Here is a 17,304-nt window from a genome sequence, read left to right on the forward strand (position 1 = left end):
GACGATTTATCACATGAAACAATGCAATATGGATATTGTTTTTAAGAGGAAAGATGCTTAGAAATCAACAACTTATATTAGAAATAAGCGCAAAATCCAAGTTGGCGAAGTAAACTTCAACATTTTCACCATGTTTCTAATATCACCCTTCCCATTAGATGCCGTTGGTTAGAGCAGTGTCTGCCATCTTTGTTCAACGCATTGGGTCAAATGGTAGCGCAACAATAGAGGCACTCGATTCGAGTTTTTGTTGCGCTCAAACACGAGAATTTCACTGTTTTCAGCGCATTTGTTTTATTATATTGGTTCCTAACAACGAAGCAAAGCTGTTGATGTCAATTTTTACGCATTTGTAGGCCGAGAAATTAATGAATTAGTGAGGGACCCTGCTTAGCATGGTGAAATGCATTGAAAAAAAAAATTTTTTGTATCTCTGAAAACAACTCGCTTCCAACTACATTGGATTCGGGCAATTTGTAACATGTAGAGCAAACAGGGGCAGCCAGAAAAGATACCTGAATAGTGGTCGCAAGGGCAAAGTTTCCCCTAGCAAAAAACATCTCGGAAATACAGTAAACTTGCATCTTAGAACAAATAAAGAGAGAAATGCCCATAAAAGCAAAAGAGTCCCATATTGACAAAGCAAGCAAGCCGAGAAAAACACTGTTCAAGATTTATATTTTCATTGAGCCAAATGGATGGGACAATCATGGTTTGGTATTTTTTCGATATTTTCTAAACAAACCTGGTAATCTCATTTGTGCATTGAGATTCAGTGGTGATACAGAATACAATCCAACAAATAACTCATTTTCATCAAAAATTCATATGGGACTCTTATACTTTTATGGGCAGTATAGCTTTGGGCCGGCCGCTAGTATGAATTTAGATCCGCCATGTTGAATTGAAACGCATAAATATACGGCCTCTAGAAAGCTTTTCTGTTAAAAATACACATTGTTTAGTCTTACGATACATCGTCATCAAAGATCGCCATCTTGAATTTCAGTTCGTCATCTTGGATTAAAAAATGGCATTAATCCTCAAAAGACCTCTAGACATTTCATATTGTATGGCTTCAGATAATAATCTCGAAAAGTTCGCCATCTTTGAATTAGGTCCGCAATGTTGATATATGTTGTGTAGCAGTGGATATCAATGTTGGACTTCCAAATATTTTCTCACATCAAAAATATTCAATTTGCATCGCTTTAGATGTTTCTCTGCCATAAAAAGATCTACTGTAACAAATTTAGAGGGATTCCATGAGAAACCGGCCGACCGCAAAATATGACCATCGTCGATTCGAACGAAACTTTGCAGGTGTGTTCGCTGTATGAATCTCCATGATATTCTCTGGCAATTGGAATATTTTGATACAAGAGTATTTTTTCAAAAGGGCGTAAACGTTTCTAAGTGCATGAATTTCAAAATTTTTTTGTTCGATTACTGTATTTTATACAGCAAAACTATCTGAGAACAAGTTACAGGGAATAAATACTTCTGTCCGAAAAAATATACACTGAAAAAAATGTTGTCATTTTTCAAAAAAAAACAAAAATTTATTATAAAAATTTAAATTGCGAAAAAACCCATTTTTTTAAATTTTTTGTATTGTGTTACCAAAAACCTAACGAGAAAAGAAACATTTTGATTGTGATTGCATGATGGAGAAAAATCGGTAAAAAAGTTTTTCTATAACTTCGTACATGTTTTTAAATTTCATACTAATTGACATACAAATTTGTAATTTTATTACAGAATATAATTCTAAGCACAATTTAAAACCAAAATGCATTTAACAAAAATCTTCCAAAATGCGATAGTTTTCGAGATATTTGAAATTTTGCTACTTCAAAAACAATTAATTCGTGTAATTATTCTCTTTTTAAAAGTTATTCATGTTACCCCATCAAAAAATGTCAAAAATTTAATGTTTATTGTTTTAAAGACGTAAAAGCAACCTTTTTAGTGTATTTGGATCATGGAGAAGCTTTGAATAAAAAAGTTTTCCTAACAACAACTTTTGACATTTTTTTTATAATTCTTACTATTTGCAGTCAAAAATACAATTTTCTTTTTGAATATGATTCTAAACGCCATTTTAAATCGAAACGCTCTTAACAAAAAATTTCTAAAATGTAGTAGTTCTCGAGATATTTTAACTTTTGTTTTAACAACACAATTATTTTGTTTTGTTACGACCTTTTCATAAGTTAGTCGCGTTTCTCCATCAACAATAAAAGGTTTTTCAAAAGGCCCGTAAACTTTCCTGCAACTTTCTCTTTGACATCAAGGACGGATCTTCGTGGAATTCTTCTTTAGGTCTGCTATTTTAGATTTCAAAATGGCGGTAGACATACAATTTCAAGCACTCTAGACAGCTTTTCCCTAACAAATTTATCCATATTTCATGATTTCATATGATTAATCGGCAATAAAAGAACGCTATTTTGAATTTGTTTCCGCCATCTTGGTTTTTTGCATGGCGTCGAACATCGATTGTGAAACTGTAAACATTTTCCCGGATTCAAACATTTCGATCGACGCTTAGCAACCAACTTCATTCAATTCAGTACCATCTTCATGCATGGACAGGAGCCGGGATTTTAAGAGGATTGAATTTTGGACAATAAAACCCCAATCAGTAATGCAAAATACCAACCTTAATTTCCTATATGTGCTTAAATTTACCGAAATCAACATTCAGTTTCAACGTTTTCCTCATTCATTCGCTTACAAACCGAATAAGGTTTCTTGCAGAATCGAATGCTTCAGTGCAGAGGAATTATAAATACGTTCACCAATAGAAGCATATTATATGTTATATCGTCGCTGTTGTGCTATCTTATGACAAGCGCCATTTAACACATTTCGAGAAAAACAATTTTTAAAGTTTGAGATTGAATATCACGCGTGTTTTTTGAAAAGGGCCAATAAGCATTCTTGCGTCTCGCTAGAAGTTCAACGCAAAATCATCGCAAAATTCGCTTTGAGAGGAAATTCTGGTCAAACCATTAATCGCCGATTATAAATCACCGCAGTAGACGAAAGAGAAAACTTTTCTCTTTCATAAAATGTTAACATCCATTCTCGAGCTACGGGTTGTCCGGAATTTTCTTTCAAAATGAATTTTGACAGCATGCTTATTGGCCGTTTACAAAAAACACGCGAGATATCTTGAAACTTATAAATGGTATAAACAATACAAAGAAGACAATTGATGCGTCTCTCTATTCTGTATAAATCTATTAAATATTACGTAGATCGGTTGACTATGTTGCGAGTTTTTACTATAAATGTAAACAAAAGTCGCACTCACACATGTCATAGGTGTGTATTGATGACAAAATTTGTACGGCGTGTCATAATCGTGCATGGAAACTTTTCCATAGAAAAAATCATCAATTATTAACTTTTATTCATATTTTTGGCTTCATTAGGTCTATAAACAATCGGTGAGATGCATTTTGAAGGAAATGAGTCAGGGAAAAAATAGTTATTTTTGGTTACAGTGTTGCCAAATACGCTCTATTTCCAGTTTAAAAATAAAACTGAATTTTTCACACAATTCGTGTATTTTTGTTTTGAAAATGATTATGCCATTGTGTTTCTCAGATAGTTTTACACATAAAAACATCGTATGCATCAAGATAACTCGAGCTCATCTCAGCATATCTCAGTAACCAAGCAGAATATTAAAATTTTGAAAACGCCACTTTGTAGAAATTTTTTAGACAAGGTATGTGGCATATCTAACTCAGTTTACCTCAAAATGGCGTTTGTCATAAGATAGCACAACAGCGACGATATGTGGACACATTCACGTCAGATGGTCATATCTTTTACATTTCCGAACATAAGTGAATTAAATTTTTGCATAGAAACCAAATTCAGTTTGCTACTGAAGTTGATTTTTAAACCGAAAATACCTGAATAAATGCGCTGCACTGAACGAATGAACGACGAAAAAATCCGTTAAGCGCGGCAGGCATGAATTGAATTTCCTTCCTCTTGCACGTTCACCCGGGGATGCCAATTTCTCGGAGCTCTGACCCCAATTTACGAACCAAACCGGGGATTGGTAAGTTCTTACATTTTCGTACAGCAAGTTAACGAAACTGAAATATTATAGAACTTAACATTATAGAAAGCTCGTGGAGGCTCATACTACATTATAAATAAAATTGTGATCTGAAATTTATCCAAATCATCCATCTTTTTGAAGTACAAGACTTGAGATCTACTAGCGAAATAAGTCACATATTAATGATTTTCTTTCTTCAATCTCAAGGAGCTTAGCTTCATGGCACTTAGTTTAATATAGTATGAAGTTCAACGGAAGTCATAAACGAATGCCTTCTGAGAACGTAACTACTAATCTCTTGGTATGTTAATGGAAGCTGTAACTAATGAAGTATTGAGCCTAATTAATGTTCGTGGTCATCCAACAACTTCCGAGGAATAGGCCTTAAGATATATAAGCGTAATATATCACACGTTGGTGATGTTTTATTCTCTGCATACTCCATGAGGTTCGTGACACTAAAATCGATATGATATGAAGTTAATTGGATGGGGGCGGACATAGCGTAGTTGGTAAATCGATTACATTGTACTCAGCTTATCCGGGTTCAATCCCCAACCCCTGACGTAGGGTTAGAGATTTTTCTAACCCGAAAAAGAGGTGAATGACTTCAAGGTTAAAACTTCTATAATCGAGATAAAAAATGAACGTCTTTGAGCACATGTCTTCTTGGGATTGACAAATAAATGACGGAAACTAATGTCTGAAATCAAATTAAACGAAGTCGGGCGAAATATGCTATAACCCAAACAATAATAATTTCAGTATTTTCGGGATAAGGTTAACGAGAAGATGAATCGACGATGGGTACCATTTTAAAATAAAAAAGGGCGATTTCCGGTATTGATATTGATATTTTCGAAACGGGGTAAACCAGTAGATGACGAAATTTGAAGTCTGACGCCATTTTACAATCCATGATGGTAATTTTAAGGTAAAATTCTTGATAATCCTAATAAAGGACCATTCATAAATTACGCGACAGCCGGGGGTAGGGTAGGACAAAATGTGACATGCCATTACATATGGGGAAGTAAGCTAGAACGTTACGTAATATGTTTTTACAACACATTTTTTAAAGAATTTGTTATGTATTAGAGGAGGGGAGGTTAAAGAAATTTGCAACAATTTATTATATGGGGGAGGGCAGAATCAATTTTGGGGAATTTTTTGGGTCATGTAATTTACGAATGGTCTTTAATGTAGATAAATTTGGAATTCAATTGCCGAGTAGATGATGGAAATCTATGAGCAAATTTTAAATTTAAAGATGGCGATATCCGATTTAGCTAAATTAACATGGCTATTTTGCGTCAAATAAATACCAAAAATTGATGTCTTTTTATAATCTCAGCGTGGTTTGAGCAAGGATAGTTGTGATTTCGTGGGAAAAAAATTCTCGGGACTGCCACATTCTTACCACACTGAGACTGTTGAGAATACTTGTGAAGAAGCTCTTCCCAATCTTAAACGAAACCGATCCCACCTCTCTTTATTGTAATATTTTTGTCACCGGCTATGTACTCTACATTCCCGACATACTTGGCGGCGCAACCAGTATACGCGTGATAAAGCTTTCTGTTAAGCCACACGCCAGAACGTCTCAGTATTTCTTGTATGTTGGAACTGGATAAATGTAACCGGAGGCATAAGCTTCATATTCATCTTCAGAAAATAGTCAGCATCTCGACCCGATGAATTGATATGACGATACTTGAAATCAAGAGCCGCGGTATAACTTCGAGCATTCCGAAAAAATCTCTAGTATATCGAAAACAGTTCAGAAAATAGGAGAAAAAAAAAACAAAAATAATTTAACTACGCGACGTTTCAATAATATCATAACTTTTCTCTAGTATTCTGATAGTTGAAAAGACATACACCGCAGTTGTTCGCGTAATTGTCCCATGTATATAGTTAATTGAATATAACTTATAGATCATTATCCGCAACAGGGAAATATTTGCTTCCTCGCCTATCTTGGTTTTTACGCTGCCACGTTTCTCAAATTATTAGGCAAAATTAATGTTTTTGCTGAATCTCCCTGTTGGTTGGTTTTCAGTACTGATTGCGTGATATGATTAAACTGCATTTTTGCGCATTCCGTAACCCTAAGCTCCATATCCACTTTCGGTTTAGTTCCGATTCCGATTAGCTTAGCTGGTACCAAACTGGAAATTTTTAGCTTTAAAGGCATGGGGAGAGAGATCTAAACATCTAACGATCGAACAAATAAAAAAAAGGTCAACAACGGTCAACAACAATAAAATTGTTTCTGTATCGTGTCCGTATTGTGTGGATCGAAAAATATAATACATTTTTCGCGAAATGACTTCTAGAGTAGCAGTATTCACCAGTCGACAATGTTTGGAATGTAGTTGCAGAAAAAGCACTTGGAATATTCAAGAAATTATGAGGATACACATATACATACTCTCTAAGTCTTAACATTTGAGTATGCGTTCAACTACTCTATCAGAGTTTTTCATTCTCAAACAACACTATGTAACTATGAAAGTCAGATTGCCACGTGCCAATTCTGTTAGCTTGATTATAATAACGAAATGCCTTATAGGGGAGATCGGGGCTACTTGGCGGTATTTTCAGTGATCGGGCGATTTGCCGAAGTAAATGTCTCCTGCATTGGCGAGATTCACAAGCAAAAGATCTCTTGCTTTGGAGTGAATTCTAGAAATAAAATGATTGATGACTACACTGTGAATAGTAACGCCAGCTTGTCCCGCACGCAGCACCATAAACTTACAACAACCGCATATTTTATTAAAATGTATTTAAAAAACAACTTTTGTTTGTAGTTGGTTGGGTACTATATTTAAACGGAGGGTCGGAGCTCTCCTGGCTCCGATTCCCAACCCCGAAGATTTTTCAAAAAATAGATTTTTCTAACTCGAAAAAGGTGGCAAATGACCCCAATGTTAAAACATCTACAATTGAAATACACAAACAAATATACGGATACTGAATGCTCTCTTCGCGCGCTATCGAAAAATATATTGATTCGTGGAATAGATTAAAAATCATCTAAATTTGGAAATTGACCAAGACTGCTACATTATCGCCAACTACTTCTACAAAACCAAATGTTATGCAACATAAACACATTGGAAAATGTATTTCATCTCACTTGACGTACACAACGATAGAGCAAAGGAGACTCCGCCAGCCTACCGCCAACTAGTTCCGGGCTCCCCTACAGAAGATGGGTTAAAACACAATATACTGAAATCTGGAATGGTATGAGAATTCCATCGTTACATGCCATACACCATCATTAAAAATATTAAGGTACCTATGGAGGTGCCATTATGCCAAACACCGTTAGGCTGAATGTTGTGCGACCGAATGACGCTAGGCCGAATGTCATTAAGCCGAAAGCCACTAGGTCAAACGAGTCGCCCGAATGGGTCACTAGGCCGAATGGGTCACTGGGCCGAATGGGTCACTAGGCCGAATGGGTCACTAGGCCGAATGGGTCACTAGGCCGAATGGGTCACTAGGCCGAATGGGTCACTAGGCCGAATGGGTCACTAGGCCGAATGGGTTACTAGGCCGAATGGGTCACTAGGCCGAATGGATCACTACACTAGCTAAAATTACGTTTAGCAAAGAACCTGGAAGAGGACATCGACTTTGGGGGAGTCCCCGTATTCTCTGACTGTATGACATCAAGTAAAATGCGCAGACAACTAGCTGTGTATTTACTAACGTTATGGAATAAATAAACGACGCTACGAAATTTCGGTCTCGGTAATGCGGCAAATTTTAAACAATTACTCCTTAGAATCAAACTATATTTTATTTTTTTTTTGCAAAAAAGTGCAGATGCCAAAACAAATCAGTACAGCTGCAAATATGGCAACACTGGCCCTACCAATCCAATTTTAGATCGATTGGACGAAGGGTTATGGCTTTTCGGAGGGAAAATGGTCGGTCAGTTCGGGTTTTGCTAGCAAATCATGCTTCCCTGTGACCAGCCAGTATCAGTTTAGCGGGGTTGGCGAAAATCATTAATCTTTAGAACCTGGTACAACAATCATCCCCGAAGGCGACCTCCGGGACTGGTCCGAGGAGGGGGGGCCAACAGCTCAATAATTCATAATCCGTAAATTCGCTATAAATAAATAGAACGGCATGAAAAGTGTTGACGGAAACTCAAGACGGAGAGTGGGGTTGTGGAGTTGTGTAAGGAGCTGAATGATGTTGGTGAAGTGGACCTCCGGGTCACTATTTGGTTCCCACTAACCTGTGCTGGATGTGCTGTAGCCCCGGCTGTGGTACGGCACCTGAGGTATGTGCGTGCCGCTGAGCAGTCCATGCAGGAGGGGCCTGTGCTGTTGGGACGATTGGCTGAGACTACTGGCGAGCAGGCTGCCGGGCGATTGCTGGTGATGGCTACTGCTGCCGCTGCTGCTGCTGCTACTGTGATGATGATGATGATGATGGTGGAGGTGGGTTTGCGACGATAATCGCTGCTGGGGCGGCGGACTTGGCGTCTGCGGTGGTAGCGGTAGCTCGGTGTCCACTGCAAAAGAAAAAAAGGAAGAAGGTTCCATCAGTGATGCAGTTACAGGTCTAGACATCAGCCAATTCGGTTTAACGTACTTCTAATGTTGCACACTATCTTGTGCCGGGGGAGATGGGGGCATAATGGACAGTTGTACCTAGTATGAACTAATTGTTATATAGCTAGCTTATTATTTTTATTTATTTCCCCATAATGACTGTTCAGTCAAAATAACTATCGATCCCTCAAAAAGTGACAGTTGGTGCTCATTTTCCCTTGAGTCCCGTACCCACAGTAGGCAAAGACACGCCCCTTTGATTTATTCGGACGTCTCCGAAGGGTGATTGTAGGTAGGATGATAGACCGAAAATTGGACAGGGATGGGAAAATCTGTTCACCCGCGTTGGTCCTGCTGCTGCCGCTGCTGGCTTATTCGTTTCGACATTCTCATTTCGCCATTATCGTTATCATCAAATTTTATCATCACCCGACTGCATCCGTCATCTTACGGTGAGACAAACAGCAGATAGACTCTGGCAGACGGTCCGAAACGGACGGACAGACAGACTGGTTGCCACTAAAACAGTGAAGGAAATGTTCGGTCCCGGGGACAGGAAAACGGAAACTCCTGCTGGACGGCAGTGATGCGGACAGACGCCCTTCCTTTCACTCATTTTATTTGCCATCACATTATTTAGTAATAAAAGCAAACAAGTTCGTGACTTTTTGAGAGCTTTTTTCGCTGGCTCACGCGATCTGCCGTTTGCTATCCTACCAAAGCACCCACCCTTCTGTTGGGTGGGTGGGTGTTCTAGTTTCCCACCAGGTTTGGGTCCACCACCGGGGACCGGGTACTGTTCTGTGTCGCGTAATCATTGTAGACGATGATGACGATGACGACGACGACGGCGACGACGGCGATGACAATCCGTAGCGAGTTGGAGAGTCGCGGTAATAAAGGAAAATATGAAGCGAAAATAAAACGCTTTGAAGAGAAAGGAAATGACCTCCGACGGATAGGTTCGTCGGAGTGGTCCTAGTCACAGGAAGACGGCCAAGAGGGGCTTTTTTGGTCGAACGAAATCGGTTTGCAATTAGCGGGATAATTGGGGATCGTTTTACTAGTTGCTATGGCAACCGGGCAGGTAACTTTGTCTGAAGTGCTACTCTTGAAGGTGTGAAATTTCCGTCTGGAAGCTATGAAGTTCAAACAACTTTCTTACAAATACTCGAAATATTTTTCCCCTAGTTCGGTCTGTTCAAGGGTGTACTAACTTTAGTGAAATGTGATCGGTCTGTCAAATGTGACCAAAAAAGTCCGTAAGCATTTTCAACACCACCACCGTCCGTTGTGCTGAAAAGAAAAGCACGGGAAAATTAACCTCGTCACAGTTTTGCTGTTTAATCGCATATTATTCCACCCTCGAGCACAGTTTGTGACAAATTTTAATTGCCATTCCGATTCGGTCGATACTCTGCTGTTTCTTTTTTACGCTGGCCGGTCAGTCAGCCGCCGGGGGTCAGATCCATCCCGTGCTTAATCACGAGAACCTTTTCTCCGCTGATGGAACATTTTATGCCGGACCCGTCATGAATATGGAAATATATTTCGCGACCGGCGACGTCTTTATCGTGCCAAAGCAGCACATGGGTGTTTGGACGCATGTACACTCACACACACACACGTACACGTACACACGAGCGCAAGGCGGAAAAAATGGCGCAGCATAAATAATGTCAAGGGGGTAAGATTCCAGGTCGCTGGCCTGAGTTGAATGGGTCGGACTTTTTTTTTCACCGGAGTACATACTTCTAAACCGAGAGGCGTTCAATAGCTGGCTCCAAGGATGGAACTGATGATGATCGAATCCAATTTTTTTATCGGCGCAAGGATGTCATGAGCTCGCCAGAGGCTAGACACCGTCGCTCGGTCGCGGTCTGCTGTCATACGGCAACCCATTCGAGGAGCTAGAAGTGGAAAATCGATAGGTTCTTCATTTCCTTTTCGCTTCTCCGACGTCTCCCAAAAGGAGTGCGACGACGATGCTGTCTCGTCAATTGATTCGAATCCTTTTTGATGTGTAACGAAAGAGAAAAATGAATACAACAATGTCCGGACGGCGGCTTCTCGGAAAAATGATGGCTCAAGGTTATGGTGGCGGAATAATAGGTGAACAAGTTTGACAGTTCATCAGACGATGCCGAGACGGAAATTGTTTGCTGATTTATGGCATGTATGACAAGATGATAGGAGCTGTTATCGAACCTGGAGCGGAGGTAGAGTAGGAAGATCTTAACGTTCTTGATAGTGTGTCAAAGCGCGAGAAATTCTGGATACGGTTGGGACCAAGCATATTAATTGATACCTATTTATGGAGTTTTCCGTCAAATCAACGATATATTCTTTAAATTGTCAGAGTTTTTGTTGATGGTATTTGTTAAGGAAAAATCGAGCGTCGGCACGTTCCATTTTTTTAAAACAAACCATCAAAAACAGCCGAAAGCGATTTAAGGAAACACATTTTTGCTGATTCGACTGAGAGTCGTAATAAATTCGTCAAAAGTTGTGTTAATTGAAATAAACCAGTTCTGGGTTTTAGCGGAAAATCGAGGACTTTTTCTCACAGTGTGTGACAGTTATATGACATCAGTACCGCGGGCCAGTATCTGTAGGACGGTGGAGAAAAGTGGGATGATGAAAAGGAGTACGATTTTAACCTCAGAGGGCTGGAGAGCAATAATCTGTTTGACTTTTGGTTCGGCGCGCAAAGCTTTTGTAGTATGACTGTGCAAAATTAAGGTTCCGTTGAACTCTTGCCAAAAGATAGCTCGTTTCTCGTATACTCGGCAAAGACCCAGAGCTTCTGTGTCTGGCTAACCGAGACAGCACTCGGTACCAGCCAATTGCTTTAAGCGATAACACACGTTTTGTGAACTGTTTGTATTTAGCGTTTAACTGGTGCCAAATTTAATGTTTGTTTAGATACATCGTCTAACTGGCAGTAAGTTGGTGCCAGTTACTGACGAGTGGAACATGAAACATTAAAATCAACTTTTTAAAGAAAGGTATTGTGCCCTTTTGTGCAAATTGGCTATTCCATTTTTTTCCTGAGGAAAAAATTAAGATGCCATACGTAGTACACTTAACCGATTAAAACTTGACATTGGTCATATAAGCGCTACAGATGTAATGGCGAGACAATCAATCTTCATGCAAAAATTGTAAACAATTGGTATTCCCTTGGCTGTTTTGAAATTCTGTAAACAATATTAATCCTCATTAACCCTGCGGAAGTCGCGCTTATGGCCCACTGAACGAGCGACGACCCTAGAGCGAGTGCCCTACGACGATTTCGTTAGATCTTCAGAGCAGCGTGCACTCAGTGCACTAGCGCGACTGCCGGAAGGTTAAGGATGAGAACAATAAACATACTTTGCATTTTGCTAATTCTTCAGGATGGTAGAGGCCCTTCTCGGATATTTATGTCAAAACTGCTTGAAGCTTTCATAATTTAGTAATGGAATTTGCGTTTCGACTTCGTCTCATCAGAATCCGGCACTAACTTAGTGCAGGATTAACCTAGCACCGAATTGACGCTATCTTCAAAAAACGAAAACACTATTTGTGTTTCTGAGCAAGCCCCTAGTCTCGTAAGAAAGTTTTTACCTAATTTTTTCTCTACTGAAAAAATGGTCCTACATTAGTCCAATTTGTTGGACTATCGCCAAACATACCAAACGAGGCGTTGCGCTGGAGTAAACAACTATTGTCAGAATAGGGACTGCTTATAAATCACGAAATTCATCGCCATTATGGCACGTAAAAAGCTGGATAACAAGAATAGCCAATTTAAATAGTATTTTTGGTCCTTAAAATTCTCGAACTATTTGATATCTCAAGTGAAAGTTTTATTGCCCGCTACAAGTGTAATATGACTTTTGAGATTGATTTTAAAACTGCAATAAAAGCTTAATTGTGACTAGGGATATCCGCCATCAGGTTCCGTGTTTCATTCACACATATGCTAACGTCGGCAATTTTATCCACCAATCACTGTCGCTATTCCCTTCATTTTCTTTCCTCTTGTAAGTAGGAAGTTTTATCCACGACTTGGGTTCTACACACTTAAAAATAAAGAAGGGCGAACACGAAATTATTGCGACACCGTAAATGTCATGCCAATTTTCTTATAATGTTTAAAATCAAACCAAAATTTTAGGGTAGTTTTATACATATATTTACTTCAAAAATCAAAAGAAAAGTTAATCGATGGAGCCTTGAGTGTGAAATTGAACGCATTTTCGCTTGATGCCCTCCATCAAAGTATTTACATTGTCATCCGGTACCAGTTTCTCAGTTTTTTCCATTTTCTTAACATGTCCTTCTCGTATTTGACTGTCTTCTTGCTCTTCCGAAGTTCCCGCTTCATCATTGCCCAGTACTGCTCCACCGGGCGCAGCTCCGGACAGTTTGGCGGATTTATGTCCTTTGGAACAAAATGAACAGAATTGGCCTCATACCACTCCAAGACACTTTTAGAATAGTGGCATGATGCCAAATCTGGCCAAAATAGCGGAGCTTCGTCGTGCTGCTGCAAGAACGGCGAAAGGCGCTTCTCCAGGCACTCAGATTTGTAGATCTCGCCATTTACTGTGCTCTTTGTCACGAAAGGCTCACTCCTTAGTCCGCAAGAGCAGATGGCCTGCCAAATGAGATATTTGGAGGCGAACTTCGACATTTTTTTCTTCTTAAATTTGTCGTCCACATAGAACTTGCTCTTGCCGGTGAAAAACTCCAACCCCGGAATTTGCTTACAATCGGCTTTTATATACGTTTCGTCGTCCATCACACAGCAGCCATATTTTGTCAGCATCTTCTCGTAGAGCTTCCGTGCCCAAGTTTTGGCCGTCGATTTTTGCCGCTCATCGCGGTTTGGGAAGTTCTGTACCTTGTATGTATGTAGTCCAGCTCTCTTCTTTGCATTCTAGACGTAGCTCTGCGACATGCCGATCTTTTTAGCCAAATCACGGCTTGAGACGTTGGGATTTGCTTTAATCATCCGCTTCACCTTTCCCTCCGTCTTTTTGTTCTCCGGTCCCGGTTTTCCTCCAGCTCATTTGCCGTGGTCCAACGTCAACCGCTCCTGGAACCGCTTCAACACTCTGGAGACGGTTGAATGGTGAATGTTCAACATTTTTCCTAACTGCCGGTGCGACAGATCAGGAAATTCCAGGTGTTTGGAAAGAAGTTGTTCTCTCGACTCGCGTTGGTTCACCTCCATTTTCGTTGAAACGAAAAACACGACTTCGAGTTTGACAGCATGTAAACAATACACATCAATGAGAAAGTGTTCAAAATTTGGTTGATTTTTACCCAATGGTAAAAAAGTTATGCCCTGTTGAATGTGTCGCAATAATTTCGTGTTCGCCCTTTATTTACATCTCGTGAGATGCACATAAAAGGAGCGTCACAATTCACTTGAATCTATACCAAAAACATGTAAAAATGCGCTTTGTTCTCAATTCTCCACCTCCATTCTACCGAGTTCTACATCAAAAGAGAAACAATATTTATTTCACATGTCAAAACATGTAAAATCAATTAATAGACAGCAAAATACGTCGTATTGTTGTTTACGTCAAATGTAATTTTCATTTTTTCTAAGTGTGTAGTCTTACCTGCCCAGCAGACTCTTGATGACAGGGCGGCCTAAGTGCTTCTAGCAAAATTCCGGTTTTTTGCACATCCACAAACTAAATAATGTACAGCATTGCAGAGGAGTTTTATTCCATCAAACTCCTCTGCTGTACACTGCTGCTGATGTTAGTAAGCGGTAATGTGAATGGTGTCTTCCGACTGGACGCGACTGCAGATGGTTGTTGTCATTAGCTGCTACGGCAGCGGTCCTCTACAATTAGCCAGGAAGGTGAGCTTGGCTCTTTTGTTGGAACCTCCCTAGCGGCAGTGGCGAACTCATGCCTGGCCGCAAGCGATCTCGGAAGTCGTCGCAGTGAGCTTCCCATGGTGAACCCTTGTCCGTCCTGCTGCTTTCTCTGACGTTCCTTGATGGATAGCTGTAGAGGCTCAGTTTATCTTCCACTGCGAGAAAGGTTGGTGTTCGGTTCTTTGTTGATTAGCGAAAAAACTCCTTTTCGATTAGCTAACCTCTTTCGGCGAACCGACACTACACTTCTCACTTATACCCGAACCACGGGCCGACAATTTCGCGGGGTATTTGTACCGTCACACTCGTACACTTCGCCTCACTGGTTGTGGCGGCGGGAAACTGTCTCGAAAATGCTGTGCGTCTGTCTATCTCCGTAGTCCATCAAATTCTACACGTCGCAAAACCGCATCACAGCATAATCAGCACAAATATAACAGCAAACGAAGAGTGGTGGCCTATCTAAACCCTTTTAGTTTCTTTTAGGTTTATCAAATAATGTGCCGACTGAATTCGTCTCACCAACAATACTCGAAAGGCGCGTTTCCAATGCAAAGCAATATTTTCGGCCTAAGCTGTCACAACCCAGTAAACAAAAAGGCGGCTAGGCGGGAATAAATACATACTGGCGAGCGGCAAACTTTGTTCTAGGCTACCTAGGCACATCGATATTTTACTGTTTTTCGAAAAAAAAGGTTATTAGTTGGACTCAAAGTTTTCTTAATAGTCTTAGTTTAAATTATTTAAATGCAAATAAATTTCGTGTCGTGTTGGAAAAAATGACGCTCACATTTTTGCTAAATGTGGTGTCGAGGTCAAGTGGGAAATGTAAAATATCTAATGAGGCGTCATTTTGCATCTAAACGTTCATGTTCTTTCACCCCACTTACTAGATACCGCCATTATCGACCGGTTCGAAAGCCTCGATGGAAGTATTCTTGTTCCGAAGTTATGCCACTTTGGTTTTTCGGAGATGGCTGGATTGGACACAGGTTTAGTCTCTAATGAAATACATCTCCCCAAGTAACAATTGAAGTTTTATAGTGCAATCTAAGTTTTATGAGAGGCTATAAAACTACCATAAAACCGAAATTGTTACCAGGGTCCCTTCCCTGCTAATAAATTTCATCTCGATCCGACTTCCAGTTCCGGAGTTACGCGGGGCTTCCCACTTCAACCTACGACTTTCGATGTTGGTAAATTTGAACATGATTAGTCGGAGCTCGTTAACTTTTAAGAGTTTCAGTTAGTTTCTGTGAAAAAGATAGCTTACTTAATGCTATTCACTATAGGAAATTTAAAAATGAAAAATAAAGCTTCAAAAAGTTTACCACTTTCCCCGCTTTATCCCTACTTAGAAATCAGCAAAACTGCTAATTTAGCTCAATAAAGGACAATCTATTGTTGCTTTATTTGGAGCAGGGAAAAGCCCCCGCTGGCGCTAGGTTTCATTCAAACCCTTTCTCCAGCAGGCATAAAACCTCCTCATCTTTTGTACCAACAGATTACAAACATCCAAATGATACATTACACAGCTTATTTCTACAATTAACACTATTACAATAATTTTGCTACTGAATAACTAAACTAGGGACAAAAGCTAGCTTGACGAGGAATTAACAAACAATCGCTTGGTGACGGTACGGGAAAGATGAAAGTCAAAGACGTGGGAAATCGGTTGAATAAACGACACATACTGGTGAATAGCTCATTACAGCCATAATTGGTTCTGGCAGTAGAAATGATGCAGGAATGGATGAGATCGAAAACTAGGACGACGGATGTCGAAATCCAATAACTGGAGAAGATTAGGGCAGTCGATTCGTGATTGAAGAAGATCGGCGATGAAAGTTGCTTTGGAAACATCCCGACGAACATATAGGAGTTCGAGATCGATTAGCCTGAAGTGATCAGGGTAGGACGGGAGATTTAGCGGGTCTCTCCATGGAAGTCGCCGAAGTGCGAATCGGACAAATTTGCGTTGGACAGCTTCGATGCGTTGAATATCATTTTGGTAATAAGGTACCCAAACAACAGCTGCATATTCAAGCGTAGAACGAACCAAAGCAGAATATAACGCTTTTAAACAGTGTACATCAACGAATTCTTTTGTACAACGAAAAATAAATCCTGTTCCTGAATGTTTGCGGGTGAAACAGATGACTGAACATTTAGAAGCATTCAGTTGCATCCTGTTGACATGACTCCAATTAACGAATATATCGAGCTGGGACTATAACAATTCAGCATCGGTGGATGTTTTAATAAGGTGGAATAGTTTAAAGTCGTCGGCAAATGATAATTTTATACATTTTATTGAGAGATTCAAGTCGTTGAGATAGAGCAAGAATATGAAAGGTCCAAGATGACTACCCTGAGGAACCCCAGAGCTGGCAGCAAATGGAGAGGTCGTGCAGTCTCCAATTTTGACAACCATTTTACGTCCAGATAGATGGGAATGAAACCAATTTAAAAAAGAACCGCCGAATCCAAGCCTGTCTAGTTTAGAAACAGTTATCTTGTGGTTGATCTTGTCGAAGGCTGCCGAAAAGTCGGTTTATATGACGTCTACTTGCAAGGAACGGATGATGAAGGACGTGTGCGATATTAAGTTAGTAGACGTTGATCGTTTAGGCATGTAGCCGTGTTGGGTCTCGGATATGTAATTGGAGCAGTTATGGGTGATGAAATCCAGAACAATCTTTTCAAATAGCTTAGATACTGCACATAAAGAAGCTATTCCGCGA

The 17,304-nt window shown here is 39.9% G+C and overlaps 1 protein-coding gene across 2 annotated transcripts in view; it reads right to left on the minus strand.

Annotated features, from left to right (window-relative positions):
* Nucleotides 1–7,825: 7,825 nt before the first annotated feature.
* Nucleotides 7,826–17,304, minus strand: part of LOC131690020 (ecdysone-induced protein 74EF-like) — a 164,415-nt gene continuing 154,936 nt past the window's right edge. Inside the window, exon 2 of one of the 2 annotated variants that reach the window (XM_058975458.1) lies at nucleotides 7,826–8,630. In XM_058975458.1, coding sequence (XP_058831441.1) covers nucleotides 8,347–8,630 — 284 coding nt within the window. In that variant the 3' untranslated portion in view covers nucleotides 7,826–8,346. The remainder of the gene's footprint in view (nucleotides 8,631–17,304) is intronic. The other variant, XR_009305499.1, reaches the window with a different exon arrangement.

This window comes from Topomyia yanbarensis, chromosome 3, assembly GCF_030247195.1.
Source record: "Topomyia yanbarensis strain Yona2022 chromosome 3, ASM3024719v1, whole genome shotgun sequence".
Taxonomy (NCBI): Eukaryota; Metazoa; Arthropoda; class Insecta; order Diptera; family Culicidae; genus Topomyia; species Topomyia yanbarensis.